General features: G+C 39.0%; 4 protein-coding genes across 6 annotated transcripts; 1 reads left to right on the forward strand and 3 right to left on the reverse strand.

Moving 5' to 3' along the window:
- Positions 1-831: 831 nt before the first annotated feature.
- On the reverse strand, positions 832-3,924 carry mars2 (methionyl-tRNA synthetase 2, mitochondrial). Its single transcript, XM_022760168.1, has 3 exons — positions 3,383-3,924; positions 2,788-3,122; positions 832-2,009 (listed from the first exon to the last, which is right to left on the reverse strand). The coding sequence occupies exons 1-3, from the start codon at positions 3,654-3,656 to the stop codon at positions 837-839; spliced, it is 1,782 nt and encodes a 593-aa protein (XP_022615889.1). The 5' UTR covers positions 3,657-3,924; the 3' UTR covers positions 832-836.
- A 3,413-nt stretch (positions 3,925-7,337) lies between these two features.
- Positions 7,338-11,127, forward strand: LOC111232586 (magnesium transporter NIPA2-like). The gene is made up of 5 exons (XM_022760170.1): positions 7,338-7,794; positions 8,449-8,505; positions 8,804-8,894; positions 10,181-10,341; positions 10,474-11,127. The coding sequence occupies exons 1-5, from the start codon at positions 7,662-7,664 to the stop codon at positions 11,106-11,108; spliced, it is 1,077 nt and encodes a 358-aa protein (XP_022615891.1). The 5' UTR covers positions 7,338-7,661; the 3' UTR covers positions 11,109-11,127.
- Positions 11,128-11,139: 12 nt separating this feature from the next.
- Positions 11,140-13,818, reverse strand: timm8a (translocase of inner mitochondrial membrane 8A). The gene is made up of 2 exons (XM_022760171.1): positions 13,621-13,818; positions 11,140-12,493 (listed from the first exon to the last, which is right to left on the reverse strand). Exons 1-2 carry the CDS (start codon positions 13,729-13,731, stop codon positions 12,332-12,334), a joined length of 273 nt encoding a protein of 90 aa, XP_022615892.1. The 5' UTR covers positions 13,732-13,818; the 3' UTR covers positions 11,140-12,331.
- Positions 13,819-14,296: 478 nt separating this feature from the next.
- Positions 14,297-25,943, reverse strand: btk (Bruton tyrosine kinase). 3 transcript variants are annotated; one of them, XM_022760360.1, is made up of 18 exons: positions 25,818-25,943; positions 22,093-22,251; positions 21,863-21,967; positions 21,226-21,307; positions 20,854-20,979; positions 20,700-20,764; positions 20,420-20,607; positions 19,895-19,957; positions 19,641-19,695; positions 19,435-19,514; positions 18,967-19,094; positions 18,659-18,730; positions 18,037-18,208; positions 17,638-17,857; positions 17,408-17,472; positions 16,862-16,980; positions 16,535-16,692; positions 14,297-15,936 (listed from the first exon to the last, which is right to left on the reverse strand). In XM_022760360.1, the coding sequence occupies exons 2-18, from the start codon at positions 22,231-22,233 to the stop codon at positions 15,865-15,867; spliced, it is 1,911 nt and encodes a 636-aa protein (XP_022616081.1). In that variant the 5' UTR covers positions 22,234-22,251; positions 25,818-25,943; the 3' UTR covers positions 14,297-15,864. The 3 variants fall into 3 exon arrangements, with proteins under 3 accessions (XP_022616081.1, XP_022616082.1, XP_022616083.1); XM_022760361.1 differs by lacking the exon at positions 25,818-25,943 and adding an exon at positions 23,937-24,024; XM_022760362.1 differs by lacking the exon at positions 25,818-25,943 and adding an exon at positions 23,869-23,936.
- Positions 25,944-25,988: the final 45 nt, after the last annotated feature.

A 25,988-nucleotide genomic window follows, 5' to 3' on the forward strand; every position in this document is an offset into this window, starting at 1 on the left:
CCTGAACCTGAACTACATGGTAGTTTTATTATTTATTATCAGTAATTGGACAACTTGTCAAAATTTTGCATGGGAGTGTTACCACCAAGTAGAAATAACGTCTGTAACATAACTGCACTAACTAAGGAATAACTTCAACAGAAGAAAAGCAATACTTTCGGTGAGTGCATTGAAAGACGCTTTGACACGCACTTCATTCACACTGACACTACCTGTCTAGTTTTTAGAGTTAGGTCTAACTCAGATCCATTTTGTTGTAGACTAAGAGCCATGTACACTATATATATATATATATATGTATAAAAAAAGTCCCCTTCAACAATTTCAAACAAAATACAAAAGGGTATTAAAAGCAAAATCTAATAGGCCAGCACAGGTGTTTTCACTTTGTGCCTAATTATACTTCTGCTCAGGTGGGCGTGGGGTGAAGTTAAGCTGGGAGCAGGTCTTTTTCACAGCACAGCCTGACCTGCTGCAAAACAACACAGGTGCAATTAATATCAATAATAAAGGCTGTATTCCAGTCAGATTTATGTCAGCAGTGTCTGGGTATTGTGCATGCTCGCTCACGGCCTTGGCTTTCTAACACTTATATGGAACAGAGCCATTGTTATGTGTTTCCTGCTATGGCAAATCAAAATAAGGCTGTTACAGGTATAAGTTGTTCTGTCCTGACAGTTGACAGCAAAACTAACAAAAAGCGAGGAAGATGATAATCAAGCACAGTCGAAACGCCTCACAGCCTTTAGAAGATTAAACTGAAAACACTTGGAGTGGACCACAGGACTTTTATTTCTTACTGAAGCAGTCTACAGGGAACAAAACAATTCCTCATTTCAATTTTTTTTCCTTTTTGCTTTGTTACGTTTTTGTTCATCAACATTTTGACTTTCCAAGCGACTAAAAAGTACTCCAGTGTCAGATCCTAGTGCTCTCCCTTCAAAGGGACAGTCCATTCCCTGATACGTTGGCAGGAAGTTCAGAGCTGCCCAGCTCCTCTCACCTGGCTGCACCCCGAGCCTGGACAGGAGTTTGTTGGAAATCTCTGGCACTATTGGCTGGAGGAGTGTGCCATAAATCCTCAGGCATTCAAGGGAGACATGGATGATAGTGTCTAGCCAGCGCTGCTCTTTACTGTTCCTCTTGTCCAGCTTCCAAGGTGCGTGGCGATGAACAAACCCGTTGGTCTGCCTCACGCAAGCAGTGATGGCCTCCAGCGCTTTGTACACATGCATGCTCTCATAGTGCTGCTCTACCACAGCGGGGAGATTTTTCACAGCATCCAACATGAGGTAGTCTTCGACCACAGCCCTGCCTCCCTGTTCTCTTGGGAAGGACAGAGGACAGAAAGAGGGGTAGACCTGCGCTGGGTTAAGAGCCGTAGCTGTGCAGCGGTTAAGCAGACCACCCAGGGAGTCAGTTAGCTCTGCGTTGAGTAGCTTGAGTACTTTGTGATCTGTGTAATCACAGTCTGAGTCTGGGACACCCTGACGCAGAAGAAAGTACCTCATACCATCAGTTGTAAACAACTGTGAGCGTTGAAGAGGATCTACCACATTGCCCAAACTTTTAGACATCTTCTTTCCTCCCGCTATCCAGTGAGAGTGCACATGTATCGTCTGTGGCAGCGGCAGTCCAGCTGCCAGGAGGAAAGCTGGCCAGTAGACGGCATGAAATTTTAAGATATCCTTTCCTACAACATGGTGGGCCACATTCCACCATTGGTCGTGATTATCTGGATAGCCAGCTACTGTGAGGTAGTTCACCAGAGCATCTAGCCACACGTAGATGGTTTGCTCAGGGTCGTTGGGGACTGAGATGCCCCACTGAAGGCGGCTTCTCTGTCGGGACACTGAGAGGTCTGGAAGGTCGTGCTCTAGCCACTGGAGAACAATCTGGTAGAAATGCTCAGGCTGTACGGCCTGGGGATTTCCTCTGAGCCAGTCGAGCAGCTGAGACCGAAACACAGACAGACGGAACATGTAGTTCTCCTCTTTCATCCACTCCACCTGCAAAACAGTGAAGAGTGTATTTGTAGTTGTTTTGGTGATGGAGTAAACCTGCGCAAGCTGTGGAGGCGTTGCTTGATTTCTGCCTAAAGGAACAGTTCAATAGTTTGGGAAATATGCTTATTTGCTCTCTTTCTGAGTTAGATGAGAAAATCATTACCACTCTCATATCTGTCTGTTAAATAGGAAAATGGAGCCAGGAAACTGCTTGTAGCTTAGAATAAATACTGGAAACTGGGGGAAACAGCCAGCCTCACTGACAGTAAACAACTTGCTCGAGCTGCTTGTCAATCTTACAGTGATGACAAGAGTCCAGGAAGTGACAACACCTAAGTGAGAAATAACAGTTCATAACCCCCATAAAATCGCGTCATTTTTACACTTCAGTTTTTTTTAACGATTAAACAAATAAGATATCACGTCTTAATTAGTGAGCTTTATAGCTACTACATTTAGACAGTCAGGCTAACAGCATCCCCTTGTTTCGAGTCTTTATATTAAGCTAAACTAACCAAATATTGGCTTTAGCTTTAAATTGAATATGATAGTATGGCGCCATAAAGTTGGTGGACTTGGGGAAGTCGTCAAAATATGAGCATCAGAGGCCAAGACTGACTTTACACTCTCCCTGCCTGGTAAATGTGTTTTATTGAACACAGAAAGCTCCTCCATATCCACCATACGTCTATTTTCACGAGTTGAGTATTACTCCTTGTCACATGTAAACTAACCATAATGTGTACAATGGGTAAAATTATTTAATCTTCAGTGATATTACCTTGTGTCCACTCTCCAGCGATACCTTAATCTCCTTCCCTGTTGAGTCCACAGCGTCGTCCACCTGCAGTGGCGTGAGGAAACTTTCATCCTGTGTGGAGTACCAGCCTTCATAATGCCCTTTGTAGATGTGTCCCTTTTTCCAGAGCACTGACCAGAAATGCTCCACTGCCTGACGGTGTCTCTGCTCAGTGGTTCTTATGTAGTCTGTGTACGAAATGTTGCAGCTGCTGAAGAGATGTTTGAATCTCTCAGACACATCAGTGCAGAAGGTCAGGGGATCTTTTCCTGCAGCTTCAGCAGCTTGTTGGATTTTCAAGCCATGCTCATCTGTGCCTGAAATGCAAAGTAAGCCGATTATTATTTTCTCAATGAATTGTTTAAAATATAAATATAAAAAAGGAAAAATGGCTCTTAGCCTCCCATAAGCCAGCTCTATTAGGAATATCATTTTCTGCGCACAGATGTTCAATTTAAGCTTTAAAATAACAGATAACATGGGTTCTTACACTGTGACAAAATCTTTGGCTATTACATGCAAATGGTGACAAGAAAAGCAACGTGCACACGGATATTTTGGCCACTGGATGATTTACCTGTTGAAAACTTTGAGTTGAACCCTTGAAGCAGCTTGTACCTGTGTAGGCAGTCAGCTATCACAGCCGAATACAGGTGTCCTAAATGAGGAGAAGCATTGACATAGAAGATGGGGGTGGTTATGTAGTAACTCCTCTCATCTTTGCTCTGATGGCTCAACACAGCGATGCTCTGATGTCTCGACACAGCAGAATCTGGTAATAAGAAAGGGCTTTGTCGCAGTCTGTGAAAAGCCTTACAGCTTCTGGCCACAAAACGAAAAGGGAACCTCATCGTTGGAGAGCAGGCGACACCCACATGAAAGCCAGCAAACTATGTTTACTCCAGGAGTGCAGAAATGAGCTGGTGGGTGCTAGTCTTTCATTTTAGCTAGCTAAAGGATTTCGTTTTCGCAGAAAAACGAATAATCGGAACCGCTACCGGAAAAAGCTCTTAAAGTAGTCCTGGTGAATGTTATAGATTAAAATGATAGGAATCATTGAATTTCAGCCTTTTTTCTCGAACCCTGTCGCACATGTTTTGCTTGGATGTGAAGGTTAGCGCTTCTTCCGGTTTCTGTAAAGAACAATCACTCGTCCAATCAAAGCGCTGGAAAGTGTGCCACAGCCACCAATGAGATGGCAAGGACTACTGACGCTATGCTGACGTTATTGGTTTTATTTACTTCTAGGATGTTAAAACTGTCTGGACATGAAGTTTCAAATTAGTCAAGCAGAGAATATTTACGGGAGAAGCATCTGGATGTAAGGGTGAGCACCCTTTTTTGACAGACATACAGTTCTAGCATGATAATAAGGCAGGGACAGTATAAAAAAATTAAAAAAGCACTTTATAGATGGATTTTGATTTTCCACAAATAATCAATAAAGCATTAGCAAATGATTTATTAACTAATAAATCAATTTATTACCGCTTATAAATAAATGGTGCCTTATTAGAAAGTGGCATCTTCTTTGAACAGGCTGATACATCACTTTAATCCCTTTTCACTGAATATCTTTAGGGACCACGTTTTATTCCAGTCAATCTTATCTTGCTGTTCATTCCAGTGATATGAATGCTATTTGCTAGGAATATTTCAGATTGTTTTAATATTGATATGGAACATGGCACACAGAGTTTTGAGACAAACTTTCCGCCAGTCTGAATGAAAATCAGATTGTATGCACTTGTGGCGCAGAGGACCTGATCCAGGGTTTAAGAGGGAATAGGGATGATGGGAACAATCAGAGTCCAAATGCAGACAGAGGCTGGTTGATGAATGAGGAGTGGAGGGTGAAACGGGCAACAGCTTGGGAGGAGGAGGGTGTGGGATCTGGCTCTGGAGTCCTGGGACACAGAGGGAAAAATAGATGCAAGCAAAAAAGGTTTCACAAACATGAAAAACACTGTAGAAAATGTTCAAAAACAAGTTGACTGAGAGCTTGCTACCACTGTGGTTGCTGAGTCAGTCCTTTAAGTTAAGCTACAGCTCCTGATTAGTATCACAGGAACGCAGAGAGCTCCCAGAAAGGGACTTTTATCTGCATCCCGAAGGACTGCTCCCGTCAAGAAGCCCCGTTCAACGTCAAAGAAAAGAAGCAAAACACTAGCAAATCTTGGTGTGGCTTTCCACTGCTGGAGACAGCTCTTGATGAGTAAAGAGATGCTGTTTGAAGCGGAGCTCGCAACTTTTCTTTTAGACTGGTGAGTAACATCTAATGAGGATTCTTTACCAAAATGTATTGTTAGTGCAACTAAAGACAAACCTTACTGACAAACATTTCAAGTGGTATAAATGTATGATATTGATGTTACCTGCAGACTTTCCATTTTAGTGGTTTAGCAGCATTTAGCCTGTTCCTGCAGCTGTTGCCCAGCTAGTTACGTCACTAACTTTAGGCTTATTTTGTAACAGATGACTGTAAATTGAAAACATATGGAACCAGTAGACCGAGTGAATACACATCGATTGGTTCACCATGTTGTAACCACTTTACATTAGTTACGAGATCAGACAGGATTGAAAGTTCGCTAGGCCTTTACATTTTTGAGGAGATATCAGCATACCTCTTTCTTTATCAGGGCCTGAGCCTGACACTGCATCCACCTGTCCCACAAACACCAATGACAAGGTGTACAGACACAGTGAGGAGGGTCTAGGTGAGTAAAATTCTATCATTCAATATTGGCAAGTAAGACTTGTCTATACTACTGTGATTATATCAGACGATTATCATTGTGTTTTCATCAGAATGCCAGAGTCCAGCTGTAAAAACTCAAAAGTTCCCACAGTGTGTGTGACACTGAAGTTACAAAGATCAAAATTTGTACCTGTCAGTGTCACACACTGGGAATGTTGCATGCTGAGTTTTACAGTTTTCTGCTCTTTATCTACACAGACATCCACAAAAGCATTTCTTCTTTCCCTGTGTCTTTGTTTAACCTCACCACTGGTCATTTGTTCAGTTTTGATTCACCCTCCCTCTTTTTTTTAACAAATACAAATCTCTTTGCCACAAGCCCAATTTTTTTTTTTTTTTTTTCACATGCACAAACTTGAATGTCTCATGCAGATGTATTTTACAGGTTTACAAATGTTGATTTACAACTACAAACTTTGGAATTGTTGCTGTTACTGTAGAATCTCAAAATCATTTTGATGTTAATTTGAGCCTATATAAGTGTCCGGAGAGTAAGTGGGGGGAGTAAGTAGTTCAGGCATGGCCCAAGCAAGCTAGCCGCCTCCCCATTAGCATTAGCTGCTAGCTTGCTGGCATTGTACATTGATGAATGAATCAAACCATTTAATCATAAGACTGCAAAATAACAAAATGTAACAAAAGTGACTGAATACTTTCCAAATGCAATGTATATCTAACTGATTGAGCTGTCAAACTGACATCTCTTAGTATAACAGGTGCTTCCCACCAGGGAGTTTCTCTAGGATGAGGTGTAATTTATATTATGTACACTTACTTCCCCAACTTACTCCCCTGACACCTATATAGGCTCAAATTAGGGTCGGAATGATTTTGAGGTTGTAAAGTTATTCATGCATGAAAAATGTCAAATGTTATTAAATGCATATTTACATTGACCTCTTTTTGTATAGTGTATGTTTGCATGATGATTGTTCATTTATTCTTTCTGAAAATCTTTTCTAAAATATGAGTCTAACGTCTCAACATTAACATTTATCTTTATTTATGACATGTCTGATTGGATATTTACTATAACGTTGTAGTGCTAGTTGTTCCCTTTATGCTACTCACCAAAACAAAATGCAGTGAGTGAATAAATAAGATGTTTTAAAAATCAAACTATTTTTCATGGTGGAGTCTCATCTTGTTATAAAACCCTATGATGATTAAATGAACCTTGTAACCTGTCACTTATTTAGTATATATTATGCATTAGAACATAATCCCTACTACAACCACCTGTAAGAGATGAGGTGGCCAGTGACTGTACAGGACTAATCAAGTAAACTGCTGACTGAGTATAGCGCACCGAAAATGAAACCATCAAGTACTTTGCGTCAAGCCCGAATGCTCCGCAAGTTGTTGGGCGACCTATACATGGCTATTTCCCCAGTAAGATACTAATACAGTCAGAGAGACTGAGAGGAAATGAGACCAAGTTGAAGTTATATATATATTATATTTAGTTATGGAGTTTATAACTCCATATAAGATTCTGGGCTTTTGACGAAAACATCCGGGGCTGGAGCCCCATACCCCCCCCCCCCCCCCCCATGGGCTCGGGAGTATGGGGTGTTGTCGAAGTTTTGTGTTTCCCTCTATCTCAAACTAAACCTTGCTTTATCCCTAATCCCCAGCTAGTTATCTCCGCTTATTCCCGAGTGTTAATCGTAACATTTAGCAAACATGTACATGTTTAGGAGAAAGCCCCCTCCCTCCCGAGGTGAAGGTCCAGCCCGTGCCCACGAGCCAATCAGCTTCTGCACTTCCTGCTGTTCAGTCAATGACGACGGGGTTGACGTGACAACGGTGGTAAAACATTACAAATGGTACCGTTATGCGACAGTAAGATCGGTTACTAGTCTTAATTTCACCAAAACCAAGTAAGAGAAGTCGCTAGTCTTCAGTTCTTTACATATCTAACCTTACGAAAAGCTAGTTTGAACCTCTTGGCAGTGGATCGTCGGCCTGTCATGTGATGTTTAACATGGGGCGCCTGTTGCTCGACTCCTGAGAAGTTCCCAAAAGCTTCGTTTTCTCACAGAAGTTCGGTTATTTTAGCGTTACATAGAAACGACATTTTATGTTGTAACAGATGGAGGTGAACCGTTTGGACTTCTACATCGGTCTCTCACTGGCAGTGAGCTCCAGTGTGTTTATCGGTGCCAGTTTCATCCTGAAGAAGAAAGGCCTGCTGCGATTGGCCAGCAAGGGTTCAATGCGAGCAGGTACTGTAAGCTTTTATTAAAATAAAAGTAAACTTTTGCCACTTTAAAAATGTCAGTAGTTTAGGAAGGACATCAGAAACTTTAGTTAAGTAACAAGTTATTAACAATACCGTAATGTAAAATACTCCATTGCATTCAAAATATGTATGCAATATGGAAGAGTCATGATCAAACTGTAGTTACAGTATCAGAACTAAAAGGCAAGGCAGTTTTGTTTATATAGGACCGTTCAGACCCCATGCATTTTAAAGCCGCTGTCAGTGAGTTATTATTATTATTATTATTATTAATAAACTTAAACTGATGATTATTTTTTATTATTCATTAAACTGTGGATTATTTTCTCGATGAACCGATCAGTTATTAGTTTGTAATCAACAGTCTAAACCCCCGAAGATACTGAGACCTCTATTTTATTTTAAGTGCCTCGAGATAACCTCTGTTGTGAATTGGCGCTCTACAAATAATATTGATTTGGCTAAGGTCAATAACTCGTTACAGGACATCAGTTTGGAGAAGTTTTTATATAAAGTTGGTTGTTGGTGACAGAAACTAGTGACCCTGCAGCTTGAAGTCAGCTAGCAATTATTTGTAACTATTAACTGTAACGTTTACTGTGACATCTACTCCAGTTCTCTTCTCTGTATCTCACAGGTCAAGGGGGGTATGCTTACCTGAAGGAATGGCTGTGGTGGGCAGGACTAATTTCAAGTAAGGGAATGATTCACAGACATAATTCTGCTTTTAAAATGGGTGATGTGTTTTTTTTTTTACTTGGTTACACTGGCTACCAGCCCTTTCCAGTAACATTGTCGCCTTTGTTCCTCAAAGGGAAAAAGAGGCTCTTGTGGGTTTGGTATTTTTGCTGGTGACTTTGCAGTAGATCTAGCACCCACACCACATCTTTGAAGTACACAGTCCTCCAAAGAACTCATTTTCAAATGTGGGCTGCAACAGCTGTAACAGCTCTGAATTTTTGCACACTGATGGTGATGTTGATATGTTCTAGTGGGAACTGGAGAGGCGGCTAACTTCGCTGCATATGCATTTGCCCCTGCCACACTGGTGACACCTCTTGGAGCACTGAGTGTACTTGTGAGGTAATTGTTTTGTTTTATTGGTGTTTTATTTTTATACCACTGATGCTGCTGATCACAACATGCTGTTAGTGTGATACAGAAATGGGAGAATATCATTAGCACCAACAGCCCTCTCAATACTTAAAATTATATGTCTGGTAACATTCTCTATTCTTCTTATTGTCAGCAAATCCCATGAAAAGATCAAAGCTTATAAGGTCAGCAAAAAGAATGTTACACAATTAAAACATTTTTTTCTTTTTAATTCATCTTGTGATGAGTCAAAGCCATTTATGTGTGAAAACAATTTGCATCCACATAACATTTTCAGGTGGTTTATGTAGAGTGCTCCATCCAAAGTGAAACAGCATGAAAAGGCTAAATCTCTTTTTTTTTTTCAGTTGGAAAACAGCTTAACTGCAACAGACAGCCCTGCTGACCAAGTCAGTCATTCTTAAGCTGCTGTGCTGCAGCGATAAAATCCTTATTTTATGACTGCTGCTTAATGACAAAATCAACATAAATCCTGGTTATTGACAATAGCTCTGCTGTGTTATTCAGTTACACTTTCATTTAAATTGACAATCACAATTAATGTTAGAGGCGACTAAAGGTTGTGTTAACTTTACTGCCACACATCCCCTGACCATCACTGGGACCCCATTTTACAAAAGCTCTGTTTACCTCATGCATACTTAAACACCAAGTCAGTATTTTCAGATTTACAGTCTGGAGGCCATTTTGGAAAAGTAATATTTTGGGAGGAGAAACCGTTTTAGTTTGGATGGAGGGCTGAAACCAAGAGAAAAATATGTTAAAAGTTTAATTGGCTTAATTTGGTCATATTCAAAGTCATGTCTACTAACAAAGAGTGTTTTTTCCTTTTCAGACCTCTTCATCATGAGTCTTAAAGAGGAAAATATCCAATATTTAGAAAAGAGCAAAAATTACACAAGTTGGAAAAAAAATCTAATTTTGTGTTACAAAGATTCCCTTTTCCTTTCTTATATCATCTTGTGACCTCTCAGGTTTATCTTGGGACCCTCTGGCGGTCCACATCATCAGGTTGTGAACCATTGCATTGGAGCATCAAATCTATGACTGAAAATAATCCAACAAGTAAAGTGTTTTCTACATATTTGTTACTAATTTTAAAGATTTACCTCTTAAGAGCCAGGATAGGTTGGGGAAGAAAAGAACACATTATTTCTTTTGGTCTCTTCTTGGGATTTGTTGATGATGATGATAATAAAAAATATTCTATAAGTAGTAGTATCACCATTTGTGTTATTTTGTTTTCTTTCCAGTGCTGTGCTCTCCTCTTACTTTCTGAATGAGAGGCTGAATGTGCATGGGAAGATTGGTTGTTTGCTGTGCGTCTTAGGCTCCACAGTGATGGTGATCCATGCCCCGCAGGAAGAGGAGGTTTCTTCCCTCACATCCATGGCAGAGAAGCTCAGAGACCCAGGTAGAGACAGAAGATGATCAGTGTGAATTTACTCGTGTGATCTGATTAACCATGTTGTGAAAATGAAATCCCTGATAACGGTTGGATGGATTTCTTTCAGGGTACTAACTCATTCTTGAATACTCCCATTAGGTTTCATTGTGTTTGCTGTGTGCGTTGTGGGAAGCAGCCTGGTTCTTATCTTTGCTGTGGCTCCGCGGTTCGGACAGAGGAATGTGCTGGTCTACATCCTGATCTGCTCTGTGATTGGCTCCCTCTCTGTGTCTTGTGTCAAGGGCCTGGGCATTGGCATTAAGGAGCTGTTTGCTGGGACAGCAGTGCTGAAGGAACCCCTGTTCTGGTCTTTAATCATCTGCCTGGTAATCTGTGTCAGCATTCAAATCAGTTACCTGAACAAAGCCCTCGACATCTTTAACACCTCCATAGTCACGCCCATCTACTACGTCTTCTTCACCACGTCTGTCATGGCCTGTTCAGCTATCCTATTTAAGGAATGGTTGAGTATGACCACTGACGAAGTAGTGGGAACGATTAGCGGATTCCTCACCATCATTTTAGGGATCTTCCTCCTCCATGCCTATAAGGACATTACATTTAGCTGGGATTCCCTCCCACTGTACCTAAGGAAGGGTCCTCAGGGCTTTCCATGGGGTCACCAGCCTTATGTTGCTGTTCCCAGCCATGACAGCCAAGCAGAGGATGAGATGAAGCTGCCAAAAGAAGGAGGCTCAAAAGCGGGGTGGGGTACACACCAGAGAGCTCCTTAACAGTCTTGTCACTAAGAAAAGAAGTTGCTTATTGCAATTCTGAAGCTTTAATGCACATCATAGCTTTACAGTATGACAAGTTTACTAAATCTGAATTTCAAGTCTGTCTTACACAATGCAGTATGCACTGAATGAACAAAGTTGCCTTAAAATGAGCACAATTTTGCTGTCAACACACTGGAATCCATATAAAATGTATGTTCTTAGTCATACACGATGGTACATCCACACCTTTTTCCTTTGGTTGGTAGTATATCATGTATATACATGTGAATGTCTGTTGCACTGCTGTCTTTTTTTTATGTTAAGTTAAATTCATTGAAGATTTAATATTAGCCTGCATAAGCCAGACTGTGCCTTTTTACTGAAAATGATAACCTGTTCAGTGTTGTACAAATGTATGAATTGATTTATGACGGTGGCAAAAACTTTATTTGCCCTAAATGCATTCAATCATCTGTTGTTTCTGAACAACTTTGAATAATTCCTGTGATGAGTTACTGTTAATACCTCATACAAATTGCACCAAAGAATGTTTTTCCATGTATGAATTAATTCCCATCATTTGCCAAGCTGTAATGCATCTCTGATGTAACTATACCTTTATGTGTTTGATAATGCTGATTAAAACATAACTATAACAACAATACTTGACTTCACTTTTCCAAACAAAGTATTTGGCATTTTGTTTATTGCATATGTGCAGTCTACAACCTTTAGCTGTTGATCACGCCTCTTAAGTCAAGACATTGTTAGTTCTCTTAAATTACAGCAGTGTGTGAGGTGAAGTCCTTGTGGCTGTCAAAAACAGTTGGCAAGTTGAATGTCCCAGATGTGTCCGTCTTTCTGCATCCTCCCACACTTAGCCCACTAGTTACAGCAGTGGATATTAACAAATTCAAGCTCACAGCCTGACCAGCATAATGGCTTGAATTCAATCACTTGACAAAACCAATCTAAGGGCACTGCTAGCAACAGAGCACAAATAAGTGTTTTGCAATACTCATATCCCGCTAAGTGGAGGACAAATAAAACCCTAGACTTCTGCATGAGTTCATACATTGTGTTAATCTCAGGCACTTGTAACACAAGTAACACTTCATCTTGTTCCTTCTTCCAGTTGATCAGACAGTTCTGCAACATTCAGACAGCTGTGTCAGGACCAAGTGGCCTTGTCACAGAGCAAGGGCCGCGTGTCTTGTCAGTCCTTTTAGTGACAGTTTTTACTCTGACATGGTCTCAGAGAGTGAGCCCCGGCTCCTCTGAGTCTGTTCCAGTCTGTTTAGGATGAACTGGCTAGTGTCAATAAATCGCTCCACACAGTTAACGAAGCACATTTCTGTCCTTGAGTCCAGCTTTGGCCCGGGTTTATCCATACATTTCTCCTGGAGACAGAGATACAACAATTTAGGCAAGGTCCAACGGATCATACAGGGTATTACAAATAACATTAGTAGGGCTGCTATCATCTGTTGAATTATTTCAGCTCTAAATATTAGTACTCCACATTTAATACACGAGCTCGTCTGCAGAAAGAGTGAGAGGAAGTCCTGGTATATTACAGGAGCTGTGACTTCAGGATTCACAATGCAAACATTAAAGGGGAGAGATAAAGCACAATGTAAACTCATTATCCAGCAGTGGTATGCTTCTTCAAAAGTATTATTGTGATTTTACTGCACTACAATTATTTGACAGCTTTGGTTACTAGTTGCATACAAAACATATAGAGAGCTTGTAGAATATGATGCGTTGTTACTGATAAAACTACCGAACAGTACATACAAGTAGAGCTGAAAAAATTAGTCAATTAATCAATTAGTCGAATTACAGAAAATTCAAGACAATTCCCATGTAAAAATGCCAAATATTTCACTGTTCCAGCTTCCTGCTGCTTTTACTTTAAATTATTATGTTAATGTTTTATGTATTTAAATATTTTAATGATAATTTTAAGGCTTAGACAAAACAAGCATTGTGAAAGTGTCTCTTTTGGCTCTGGGTTACCGAGATGGCATTTCTCACCAATTTCTGAATGAGAATATTATTACGAGATGAATCCATAATGACAATAATCATTAGTTGATTATGTTGATTAATTGATTAATGATATGTAACAATCACAGTAGACATTTTACATTGTGTACTTTTACTTAAAAGTGCATTTTTCCTTAATATGCGTATCTTTACTAAACGTTTCAAAGAAGTGCTGTTACTTGTAGTGGAGTATTTTTTACAGTGTGCTAATAGTGCTTAGGATAAAGGAAAAGATGTGTAAAGGATCTGAATTACTGGTGTGCTTAACAGAAGGCTAAAGTGACCGAGTAACATGCGGACTGCTGGGGTCACAAATGGCCCAATGTATGCGTTTAGAAATCATTATTTAACAGCAGCAAATAAAACCCGTGTATGCAACTTTTACGTATTTATAAGACAAGCTGGCAATAAGTTACAGACACATGAGTAAGAAGCAAGTAGCTGAGCTCCACTGCTAGCTTAAAGCTTATCTTACCCAGCAAACCTCAGTCATTTGATGAACCAGCTGCTGAAATCTTTGTTTCTGAGACTCGATTTCGATGAAATGCTGAAGCTGAGGGTCGGCTGTCGCTCCCTGGCCGTCCATATTTTGCTAAAGAGAGGTCGTACGAGCAATATTTTTGTAATTATGAATGCCTTATGGCTGTTTTGCTGACCTTCACGTGTGAGAATGGAAGACAGGAAACAGGAAATAGTTCAGCCAATCACAGAGCGCGTTCTTCTTACGTCACTTGTCATCATAAGTAATGTTTCATTTTAAAAAACATTTTGAATTAATTTTCTGTAACTGGGTGGTTGAAGTTTTCTATCAACCTGTTATTTTTAAACATTTAAACTACCTTTGAAACCTTCTAGATATCACCAACATAAAATATTATATAATAATAAACATTTGTATAATTGTACAAACAAAGAACAATCACTCTTCAAGACTTAATTGTAATTTCCATTTCGCATATTACTTGGACTTGGAAGTTAATCTTAATTAATAAAGTCTTTTGAAAAAAAATTATTATTAAGAGGTGAAGGTGTCTGAGATCTTGGAGTTTATGGATATGCGTTAAACCTTTAAGTTAAAATTAAGTTAATAGCTCTGGAATCTTTCTAGTACTTTATACCACAAACTGTAGTTAGAAAAATGGGTGTCCTTCTGTTTATTTTATTATGAAACTATGATGTAACAAAATCACTGAAAGGTTGTCTAAATATCATCAAGTTCTTACTGCAGAAAAAAAACATGTTTTGTACACAATTATTCTCCCCCACCAAACCATTTTATCGAATAGTGAATACATAATTGCAGAAAACATACATATTTACAGCATTGGAACATTGTTTTCCTTATAGGCTTACAAAATGAAAATGCTCAAATTCTATGTTATGAAGAATTTCTTAGCTCTAAAAATGTTCCTGTTAGCCTCCATGTAAATAATATCAAATGGTTATAAATACTGTTGCTAGAGGCAGTTAATGAAATGCAGCTTTGAACAGCAACAGCTACAAAAATTAGGACTTTTGTTTTCTGTAAAATAAATTTACTTTAACAGCCACAAATGTGCTAAAAAATGTATTATAACGGAATTACATTTACAGTAGATATAAAAAATTGATATATATATATATAACCTCAACAAATGTGATTTTTGTAAAGAAGACACAATAAAACATTATGATAATTTTATGAAATCCCATTTACAATATTCTGGAGAAAAATGAAAGGAATATTTGCCAACCAACCAAACTTACAATTATTTTGGAAGCCAGAGATATTCTATATTATGAAAACAAGAACCAAAAAATACAACAGTCCGTTAACCTATTCATCTTATTAGGCAAATTTCATATTCATAAGTCCAAATTTTCTTGCCTGTCCATAGAACTATTGATTGGAATTGGAAATTATTATATGTAAGTCTGTTAAACTTTAGTAATAAGAAATGTGTGCACACTTTCATATGTTATTAAAGAAATTTGTTTATTTTTACTTAATTATATTTTCTCTGTCTAAATGTATCATCATTCATGATCTTTGTATGTTCAGACTTTTTACTTTAAAATGTAAATCTTATCTTTTTAAATGTGCTTTACTCTTTAAAAACTGATTAAATGGATGTCTGATTGTAGTTGTCATGTCACCCTTGTTATGTGTGACATTGTTCAAGTTCTTTAAAAACATTATTATAAATGATCAAATTAAACAAATAAAGCAAATGCCAACCAATGCAAAAGTATTATTATTACTACACTACAAAAGAGTTCATACTACATGAATAGGCCTATTAGATGTTTTCTCATTTTCATTTCACATGATGTTTCAGTCATTTCAAAGCCTATCATACTTGGCTTTTATTTGTGCAATACATCTGCTTTTACAAAGCTTGTTTCCTCATGCAAAGTCATCTACATCCCACAATGATTCCACAGAATACAATAAAGACATACAATAATTTTAATCCATTAACCTTCAATAAAATATACACATTTTAAATGCTGATCTATAGGACTGTACTTATGTGATAAAAGAGCTTTTCTAATCATTGAGCTATAATGACATTCACAGTACACATATTCACATTACAGAGGACCTCAATGTGGCTGTGTTGTCTCATGTTCAAGTTGTTAACTGTTTTAACATTGTGTTAACTTTCCAGGGACAGCCGGAGATGCTGCTCTGTGGGGATCAGAGTGAACTGTTTGTGTGTGTGGATCATTTTGTGATCTACTGGAGCTCGTACAGCAAATCCTGAACAGACAGTGACAGCTCTTGAAAGGTGGGTCTCTCATCTGCTTTCTGAAAACAAAACAAGGAGAAGCTGTGAGATGGTTGGTGTTCAGAACATATTTTCATACACTATCATCAGTCTGTACAAGATCATTGTCATTACACAGCCAACAGCTGGTGGTGGAAGAAGTATTTAAATTCCACAGTGTAGAAATACTCAATAACTCTATAATATAATTATGGATGGCCCAATTCTGAATAATACACATTATTGGTTTATGATTACTGATAAATTAATGCGTAAACAGCAGGTACTTCATATATGAGTAGCTTAATCTATATATCACAATTTATAAATTGATTATATTTTGTACTGATAATCTGAATCTATAAGGTAACTAGTAACTAAAGCTGTCAAATAAATGTAGTGAAATAAGAAGTACAATATTGATGTAGTGGAGTAGAAATGAAATGTAGCTGCCATAGTTTTCAGTGCAATATGTCTGTGAAGATTCTCAGTCATCCAGGTCATGGTTATCTGACAAAAGCTGAATCGAGGGCAACTGGACTAGATACTTGAAGACATTTCACTTCTCATCCAAATGCTGCCCTCGGTTTTCAGTTCGGATTCCACCACTGCCCACAATACGATACGAAACTCACTTACATCGATCCAACAGCTTGACATAATGCTGTAGACTTTTTCGTTGGCCAGCTGGGGGCGGTAGAGGCGCAGGCCTCGGGACACCTGATCCACTATTTCCGTGTTGTTTAGGCGTTCATATGGAAGCCGCCCCAAAGTGTACACCTCCCACATCAGAACCCCTAGGTATTTGTAGAAATAGTTAATGTGGTAAGAAAATAGTTTAACACAGATGTGTTTTCATTGTTTGTGAAGACATTTAAACATAGATCACACTTCTAACTGACCAGAACTGCAACAGGGAATTGACAGTTGAAACTGAAATATAGACTGTACACTATGTTTACTCACCATATGCCCAGATATCTGACTTGCTGCTGAATTTGCAGTAGAGGAGGACCTCAGGAGGTGACCAGCGAACAGGGAACTTGGAACCTGCTGAGCTTGTGTACTCATCGTCTAAGACATACCTAAGGCAGTGGTGGAAGATCTTTTAGTTAAAGTGTGAAAGTATATATACCGCAGTGTGAAAATACTCTATACATTCCAAAGTTTTGCATTTGAAAAGAGACAAAGTTCCAACGTTTTGTCAAGACATTGTACTTAAAGGATCAAAAGTAAATTATGCACTGTGAAGAAAGAATGGGTTCTGTAAGTGTTATGGTTGGTTGAGGTGGAGCTGATTATAATTACTTCACATACTGATTAAAACCTCATCTTGGTGTTAAAACTCTATATATATAACCCTAACCCAGTAACTAAAACTGTAAAGTGTAAACTAGCTTAAGACATGAATACTCAAGAAAGGTACCCAGAAAGTACCTACAAATTGTACCTGTTTAGCAAGGGGATTTTACTATTAGACTTTATTAGGCACCAGTGTACAGAGTATTTTACCTTGACAGTCCAAAGTCAGTCACTTTGACAGTTCCATTGCCATCTACTAAACAGTTCCTGGCGGCCTGGCAATAAAACAAACAACATTCTTGATTTAGGTGTAATCATTAAACTTTAGCCTTATCTCCAAACACATAATACCAATGTATCTCAGCATAGCATGACGCAGTGATGTAGGAATGTAGTGGGATATGTTTTGCACTGTTACGCAGTAGATGTTTGTCTCTCACCAGGTCTCTGTGGATGTACTGATTTGACTCAAGATAGGCCATGCCCTCAGAGACGTCTTTACACATCTCTAGGAACTGGACGGTTGTTGGGTGCTGCTTCAGGCCTTCCCTGAGGTAAGTCAGCAAGCAGCCATTTGAAAGGAACTCAGTCACTATGTAAATGGGTCTTTGTGTGGTGCAGACACCATACAGCTGGACCAGGTTCTCATGGCGAAGCTTCCTGGTTTGAGCAAAAGGAGAAGGAAGTTAAGTATTATGAGTTAGTTTTCCTCACAGTAGTTACAGAACCTACACTTCCCAGTGTGACACATCAGTTTTTTCAGTCGCTGGCTGTCGCACGTTGAGTGATCAATCAAGATTGTGAACTTATTCCAAAATAAGACTCTTAGTTTTGCTTACATCATGGTTTTGGCCTCTTCAATGAAATCATCTTCAGACATGGAGCCCTCTTTAATCATCTTAATGGCCACGTCATGCTGGCCCTGCCACTTCCCATACTTCACCACTCCGAACTGACCGGTGCCCAGCTCTTTGATGAAGGTGAGGTGACGGGGGTCAATCTCCCACACACCTGGAGCAAACAAGAGAGAGTGGATGAGCACTTTTATACCTCCTGCGTCCGCTTTAAAAGAATAGTTCTACATTTTTGATATATATGCCTTTATTTGCTTGACTGATACCACTGTTAGTAGCCACTAACATGTAATGTTCTGCAAGAAAGAGAGTAAGTGTATTTCCAAAAATGTCAAACAAGGGACTCATTACTTTTAACAAATGTGGTGGTGTCCTGAACCGCTGCTGACAAATGATCATTATGTAAATCATGCAGCATTTATACAATCTCAGGAAGACTGGTGGTTTATAAATTACACACACTGAGAAATTTTTAATCAGTCGCCAGAGGTTAATCACCAAAAATTATGATTAATAAGAGAGTATAGGGAGGAGCCAAGAAAGTAGGTGTATTTCAGCTATGCCAGTAGTACATGTCATATTGATAGTTATATAGTCATTCTCTTACCATAGCCAAGCCCTGCTGTTGATGGGGGCCGCGCCCGGTTAGAAACAATGTATTTCAGCCGGCTAACCATACCTAGTGAGGGAGATAATAAAACCTCATTATTACCTGTAAGATCAACATTTTTAATGGATGGACTTTGACTGTTTCCGTTTTTAATATTTTGTTTGTGTGCCTATATTTTGTTGCTTTCCCCCTGTTTCCTTTTTCCTGCTGTTACAACCAAATTTTAATTGTATCTTATAAATACTGGAGAAATAAAATCTGTTTTTTCTATTAGATATCCATATATTCAGAGCTATTGTATTAACCTGCTGAATTGTGCTGGTGGTACTTGATGAGCTCTGGGATGCTGCTGAAATGATGCTTCTCTGCAAGATAAAACTGTCCCTGTGGGGTGGTGCAGATGTTATAATGTCTGCAGCTTCCGCCTGTTTCTCTGTGGAGAGAAAAGGAAGAGTAAATTAAATTTTAGTCAACAGGTTTTTATCAACACAGGAATTTATTATTTATCATGTATGCATGAGTAGGTCATATGTCCTCAGTGTTATCCACAATGTAGTTCAGTCTTAGAGCTCTGCGATGATAAAGTTCCACAGGCTGATTAGTCCAAGTTTTGCATGAAAAATTTACATCTCTCTCCCTCTGTCGCCCACTGTTTCCGCTTTCATTACAAACAGTTCTTCTTTTGATACATTCACACATGAGTGGAGCCAGTGGATGCTGTATATAAAAGGTGCACCATGCAGCAATATTTTAACACCACTGAGCTTACTCACACGCCACCCTTACTGAACAAAGACACAGTGTATTTCCCGGCCTTGCTTGAGTCCCGTACCAAGAAGCCTCCATCTTTGTTCTGAGAACGGGAAACAACACATAAGAATATATAAAACATACATTTTAAATTGAATGTAGTCCAGCTAAGATGAACCAATTGTAGGTGTCCTCCTAGAACATAATGTATGTTGGTCATTGAGTTTACCTCAGTCTTTAACAGCTTTTCTGCCTGGCTACGGTTCATGTTCTTGCAATACCAGCTGTGAAAATAAATATGGATAACATTTTTCCTGTGTACTATTTTTGCAGTATTCTTTGCTTCAGCAATCAAGAATATATTGATACATAGACAAGGAACTTTGTTTGTTTGTTTATCAATCATCTAACATAAAAATGATAATTGTATATTTACAATGATGTAAGGAGAATTTCGGACAAAACATTAGTTCCCATACTCACTCAAATCTTTCTAGCCCAGTTTCTGCTTCAACAACATAATTACTAGGTATGTATCCTTCTTTGCTGCAAAAGAAACACATTGTAGATATTAATATTATCTACATGCATACACACAAATGAACAATAAATGTGCATCATGTCTGGTCACTGACACACTAATAGCTACTTAGCTAGTTTGCTAAGTAGCTACACTAGTAACATCTTGTGAATAAATGATTAAATCCAAGAACACTTACAAAATTAATTTGGGTAAATAAGATAAAAACAAATCCATAAAGATATGCTGTATATATTCATTATTATTATTAGATCTGTATGTCTATCCTTAACACTGTCTCCTGTTCTTTATGCACTTGTGTTGTTTTAATTTATGTGCTTCAAAGGCATCAATGAATATTCCCCTTTTGTAAGCAAGGAGCTTGCAATCATTTTATTTGAACAGCATTTTCCCACTGTTTTTTTGCAATGGACCCCAGAATGTAAATGTAATCAGTTCGACCTCCTGCATTCATTTCTTCCTCTCACCCATATTTGTCTCGGGCTCTCCACCAGTTTGTGTCAGCCATCTCGAGGATGGTGTACTCTTCATCCTTCCTCAGCTCCAGGTCTTGTTCTGTCATGGGTGTGTAGTTATACTCAGCTATGACAGTCATGCCGGCAGAAGGGGCAGGTGGCTCAGGAGGCTGTGGAGGTAAAGGCCGACCTGGCTTCTCCTGAAACAACATATAATTAGTGGATGTATTTACAGAACAAAATAGTCTGTTTTTATTTGGTGAATATCAATGTGAAAGGACTGGGTCTGCACCTCTGTTGGGGTGGGAGGAAGAGGTTTCCTGGATCCCCTTCGCCGAGATGGTTTAGATGTAAAGCCTATTAATGACATTATTTAACACAGGATCAGTGAAAAAGTTTAGTTGTTGATTGTAGCAGATTTCAAACCAAAAGCAAATTGTTCTCACCGTTCTTACTGTCCAGCACCTTGCAACCCATAGCTTGTTTAACTTCCTGCTGGCAGCACAGCCACACCCCATCGACCCAGAAACAAGGATGGTACTTCTGCATCAGGTCCTTGTTGAAGCGCACCACTATGCACAAGTATGGACACACACACACACACACACACACACACACACGCACGCACACACACACGCACACACGCACACACACACTAACAAGAGAACATTTAAGTCAACATTTGCATTTGCATAAGCATGCAACTCTTCTCATGTGCGGGCACTGGGAGATGGTTAGATATAACATTGCCTATATGAGAAACTGTGACAAGATTATAAACACAAGATACATTTGTAAATGTATATGCATATACTTACTTTCCTTTAGTTTCTTTATCCAATGAGCACGGATATCTTCAGTCTTTGCAAAAATGTACAACGGCCCTTCATCATAAACGATCTGTGGCAAAAATGAAAGAGAAAATAGAAATATAAGTAGCTGCACATCATATGTAGTTACAGTTTTGCACAAAGTGTGACAAAAGTCGCGTCCAAATGTGTTCACTGCAGTTCAGAAAAGAAACTGTTGCTTGCTCATTCTTTGATGGCTAAAGCCAGCCAGACACATTTTTACCTTGCTTGCGATTTAACACGTGTGCAAAGACAACACCTGCACAATCACTAAAAGCCCCTAGTTCATTTGAGTGTGAGAGTTGGTTTCACTTCTTAACAACAGACTTTCACGTTATTAACTATTGGAGGTAGGGACAGCTTCTGTCTGTCAAGGAGATAACTTGGTCACATGTTACAAGCCTCTCATGTGTGGCATCTTGCAGCTTGTACATAGTGGCAAGTGACAAAAGTCAAATAAGGAGTGTATTTCACTTGCTTTATTTATTATTACTCTAAATCAATATTGTGATACATGGCATTCTTGCTTATTTACATTGGTGCAGGTTTGTCTGTAGTTTTCATGACTGTCGTGAGGTGATTGTTAATTGACAAAAGTGTCTACCTGGAAAGCATACATGCGCTCGGTTGGGGAGTTGGGCTCTGTCTGGACCGTCTCTACACACTTGATCTTCTCAAGGTCAACTGATCCTCTCAAACCTTTTCGCTTCTGCTTAACAGATGAGGAAACAGTTGGGGAACTCATGGATAAACACACAAATGTAGCTGCACGGTTCTTTTAAGGTTGGCAGCAAAATTAATATGAGACAGATGTGATGCTATTTCAATACTTACGCCTTTGTCAGGATCAAAATCATAGTAGGCTATTTTTTCCTGGGTGAGAACAAACCATCTCTCCTTGTAGTTCAAAGGGGATGTCTTCTTCTTCTGCTGAGATCGTTTAATGAAGATTTCTTCCAGTATAGGGTCTGACATGATTCAGTCAGAATTAATCTACATGTGAACAAGGAGGAATGAAGACTTCTGTAAAGTATAATAGCAGCATAACATCAACTCTTTTCTGTGTGGCAGAACAACACTGACTCGTACATTTGCACCTCAACTCAGGCAATAATCTTCCTGTTGAGTCACTGACTCGCCTGTTACCGCTGTGCTTAGTTTGGCATTATAATACAGCCATGGGCTGTGTTGCACCTCACACTTAACTGTTCAGTGTTTTCACATCCTTTGGAAAGTTTTAAAGTAGTATGTTAGCAGAGTTTAAGTTACTACTTGCCTGCTCTAGATAGAGTCAGAGCAATATCAGGGCAACACGTGAGACTACAGATCTGGAAAGAGATGGAGAGTCATGGAGCATGAATGTGAGCAAGTATGAACGCGTGATTAGCTGTAATTTGCATAAACCCTGCTTTTCATGCCAGCAACACCCCCCCACCCCACTATGGCACATCTGTGTCTCGTCTGAGCTATTATATCCTGGTCATCATGACAGTGACCTAAATATACAGTATGCTTTTGTACTGGGAAGCCGTGCAAGTAAATATTGGATAAAAGTGTCCACCAAATATCTGGTCTGGAAATATTCCTCATATGATGGTTGATGGTTGACGTTCTCTTACATTGTAGGGGATATAGCGCAATTACATGCATCTAAAAGTGTTTTTTGTGGGGGCTGTTATATTTCATATGACATAAATGTAGACATCTTCGTCTGGCTTGATAGGCCAGCTATGCTTTCTCACAATGCAGACACACACAAACACACACATATAAATACTTTCTTTTTTTTTTAACCTGATTTGGAATACCATTTTTTAGGACCAGCAACCTAGTTGTTAATGCAATAACCCAGTTACATAGTTTCATGTAACATATTCAAATGTACGCTCTTAGATAAGAAACAACATCTAAATGATATTAGTTTACTGCCAAACTGATAAAATAAGATATCAAACAATCCCACCATCACAAGGCACCATCACTTTCTCTTGGCTCACCCACTCACAAACATAATCACATTTTACCTGCATTATATGCATTTAAGGTAGGCAAGCAAACGAAAAAGCCTCTCTGTTCTTAGTTTATAACAGTATTGGTTAGCATCTGCTAACCACCAGTGCTGCAATGAAACTAGCGCCTCCAAAACAGGACAGGGCCTCAATTTATACCACAGGTAGATGAGAGTGAGGTAAGACAGAGAAACACTAATGTCTGTTGATGAAAGACGATAATATAGACTCTGTAAAAGCACTCAAACATGCAACCCATTACCAAAACAACAAATATAACTGGCAATATGCAGGAAGAAAATAACCACAAATGTAGGAAATGTTCCTTGCGATGTTGAATCATTTGTCTGAACTGAACGTCAACAGACACACCAGTGACAGGCCAGTGTTCAAAGTTAGCATTTAGTATGAAACTGACACATAAAATCAGCTTTGGTTGCAGCAGACTGATGCAGAACTAAAACACAAATCACATTCCAGTACCACTTTTACCAAAAAGCATTATTCACCACTGTTTTTCATCAAGCAAAAACTCTTCTTTAACATCCAAGCCGTGGTCTGGACACATTCTATTCTAAAACACAACAAAAGTACACAGTACCCTAAAGGGAGGAAGTCATTGTGCCATATTGCCAGGTCAAACATGGACTGCCAGATGCTCAGACTCACCCCTGTCACACAGCTGAGTGCTCACTGCCTGTTAGTCTCTGTGAGATGTGTTTGCACTTCAGCTCAGCCTATTTTCAGCCTGTGAGCACTTCCTTCTATCATATGAACTGTAACACTACCAGAATCTTCTGTCACTTGCCTGCGAACCAAGAGTGTGACATTTCTTCACACTAATCTGACAATACCTGTTGGTTTTGTTTGTGCCGTCATGAACAGACAGACGTGTTCCCTATTCTGAGAAACATTGTTTACTCATTCCTCATTCGTTGCAACCCAGAGTTTTCTCACATCACTAACTTGAGTAAAGGTCAATCAACTCTGATAATGGATAATCTGCACACTGATGTGCCATCACCCCTCTTTGTCTCTGATCAATTGGAGCCAGTGGACTGAAACTGTACGTCCACATTTCAGTGTATCACTGACACCAGAAGGAGATTTTCTTTTTTCTTCTTTGGAAGGGAGTTGACTCATGGTGGCTGACACAGACAAACTGATAGGGAAGTTGCATCAGTGTTGTACCGCAATATGAAGGCAGAAGCCCTGCAGCACTTCAACCTAACATTGTTTCGCTCTCAAATATGATTGACACAATTACATACACACTTACATGCCACTTACAACTATATGCAAGGCTCCCTTTTTTTTTAGATTTTGCAGAATGATCCTCTATTTCTGCACAACATAACAACATTTTCATACTTTGTGGAGTTTTTTTTCTCAGGCTCTAACGCTTATCTTTTCAGTTGCTTGTGTGGTTTTGGGTTGTGAAAAACCATATGCAGCATCTGTAACTTTTCAGCAACTCAAAAGTCAAAATAACCCTTCTAATCTCATAGAATCATCTAATCACAAGAAAATAAATTGACTGTTTCTGACTTGGGTGGCTGTCAGAGTGATGGAAAACTGATCTTTGTAACCTGTAAATATTGCCCACTGTGTCACTATGTTGGTGCATGCAAGGCAGAAACATACAATAAAATGAAAATGCTCCAATTAAATAAGTTATAAAGACTAATGGATATTTTTTTGGATGGAATGCAGTTGTTTATTTCATTGCATGATGTCCACTCTGTATGACACCGCAAACACAACCATATCATGAAAGAGTTGGTTTAACAGGAACCTGTTAAGATGCTCTCTTTTCCTGACATTTCCTGACAGATAAGTAGTATATGCAAAAGAGTGTGTGAATGTGTGTTGGTGTGTGTATACGAGAGAGACAGTGAGAGGAAAAGATAGCGAGAATCATATTCATTGTAATTTGTTCGAATTAAATCTAACCACAGAGAATGCTCCCCCTCCACATATTAAGATACCACATCAGTTTAACATTGTGGTCTCCTTGTGGAGGTTAGTTGTCAGAAATAAGATTTCCTGTGATGTAAAAAGAGGTCATTTTAGAGAAACTTCTGAAATTGTAAAGTATAAAAGTGCTCATGAATTCAGAATATTCAAAAAATAATCATGCGTAGATTATAAAGGTAACCAACGTTAAACTACTCTCTGATTTTCACCCCATCATACACGTAAATGGTTCTAGTGATGTGTCAATACAAAGGTTTAAAAAAATATGCAACAAATTTTCATTGCTGCAAATTATAGCAGAATGCACCACAGTGAATTATTGTGAACAAAACATTCAGAAACAAGTATAACATTCTTGCATTTTAACCGACAATATCATTAACATTTGACTTATCTATTTGTGTATTTGTAGTTTTGTGGTGAGCACAAACTTCATTTTAGATTTGCATACAGTACTTGCACAAATCTGCACAATACTTTCTACTGCTTTTTCCCACATTCCTTCAAATGAAACACATGACTAAAAATACTTCTTAACCTTACAGACTACATTCAGAGAGCTATATTACTTACCCAGGCACCCAAAAAGGTCAAGCATCAAACAGACAGCTACAGATGCTGAGGCTTGTAGCGATGGCAGAAACCTTTCTTTAAGCTGCTTGTCTTCCATTAAATGTGTGGGTCTGTGATGCAAGAAGTTTAAACTCGCCCACAGAGAGGAATCGACTATGCTTACTTCCCCTT

Source organism: Seriola dumerili, unplaced genomic scaffold, assembly GCF_002260705.1.
Source record: "Seriola dumerili isolate Sdu_G_001 unplaced genomic scaffold, Sdu_1.0 BDQW01000331.1, whole genome shotgun sequence".
In the NCBI taxonomy this organism is placed as follows: domain Eukaryota; kingdom Metazoa; phylum Chordata; class Actinopteri; order Carangiformes; family Carangidae; genus Seriola; species Seriola dumerili.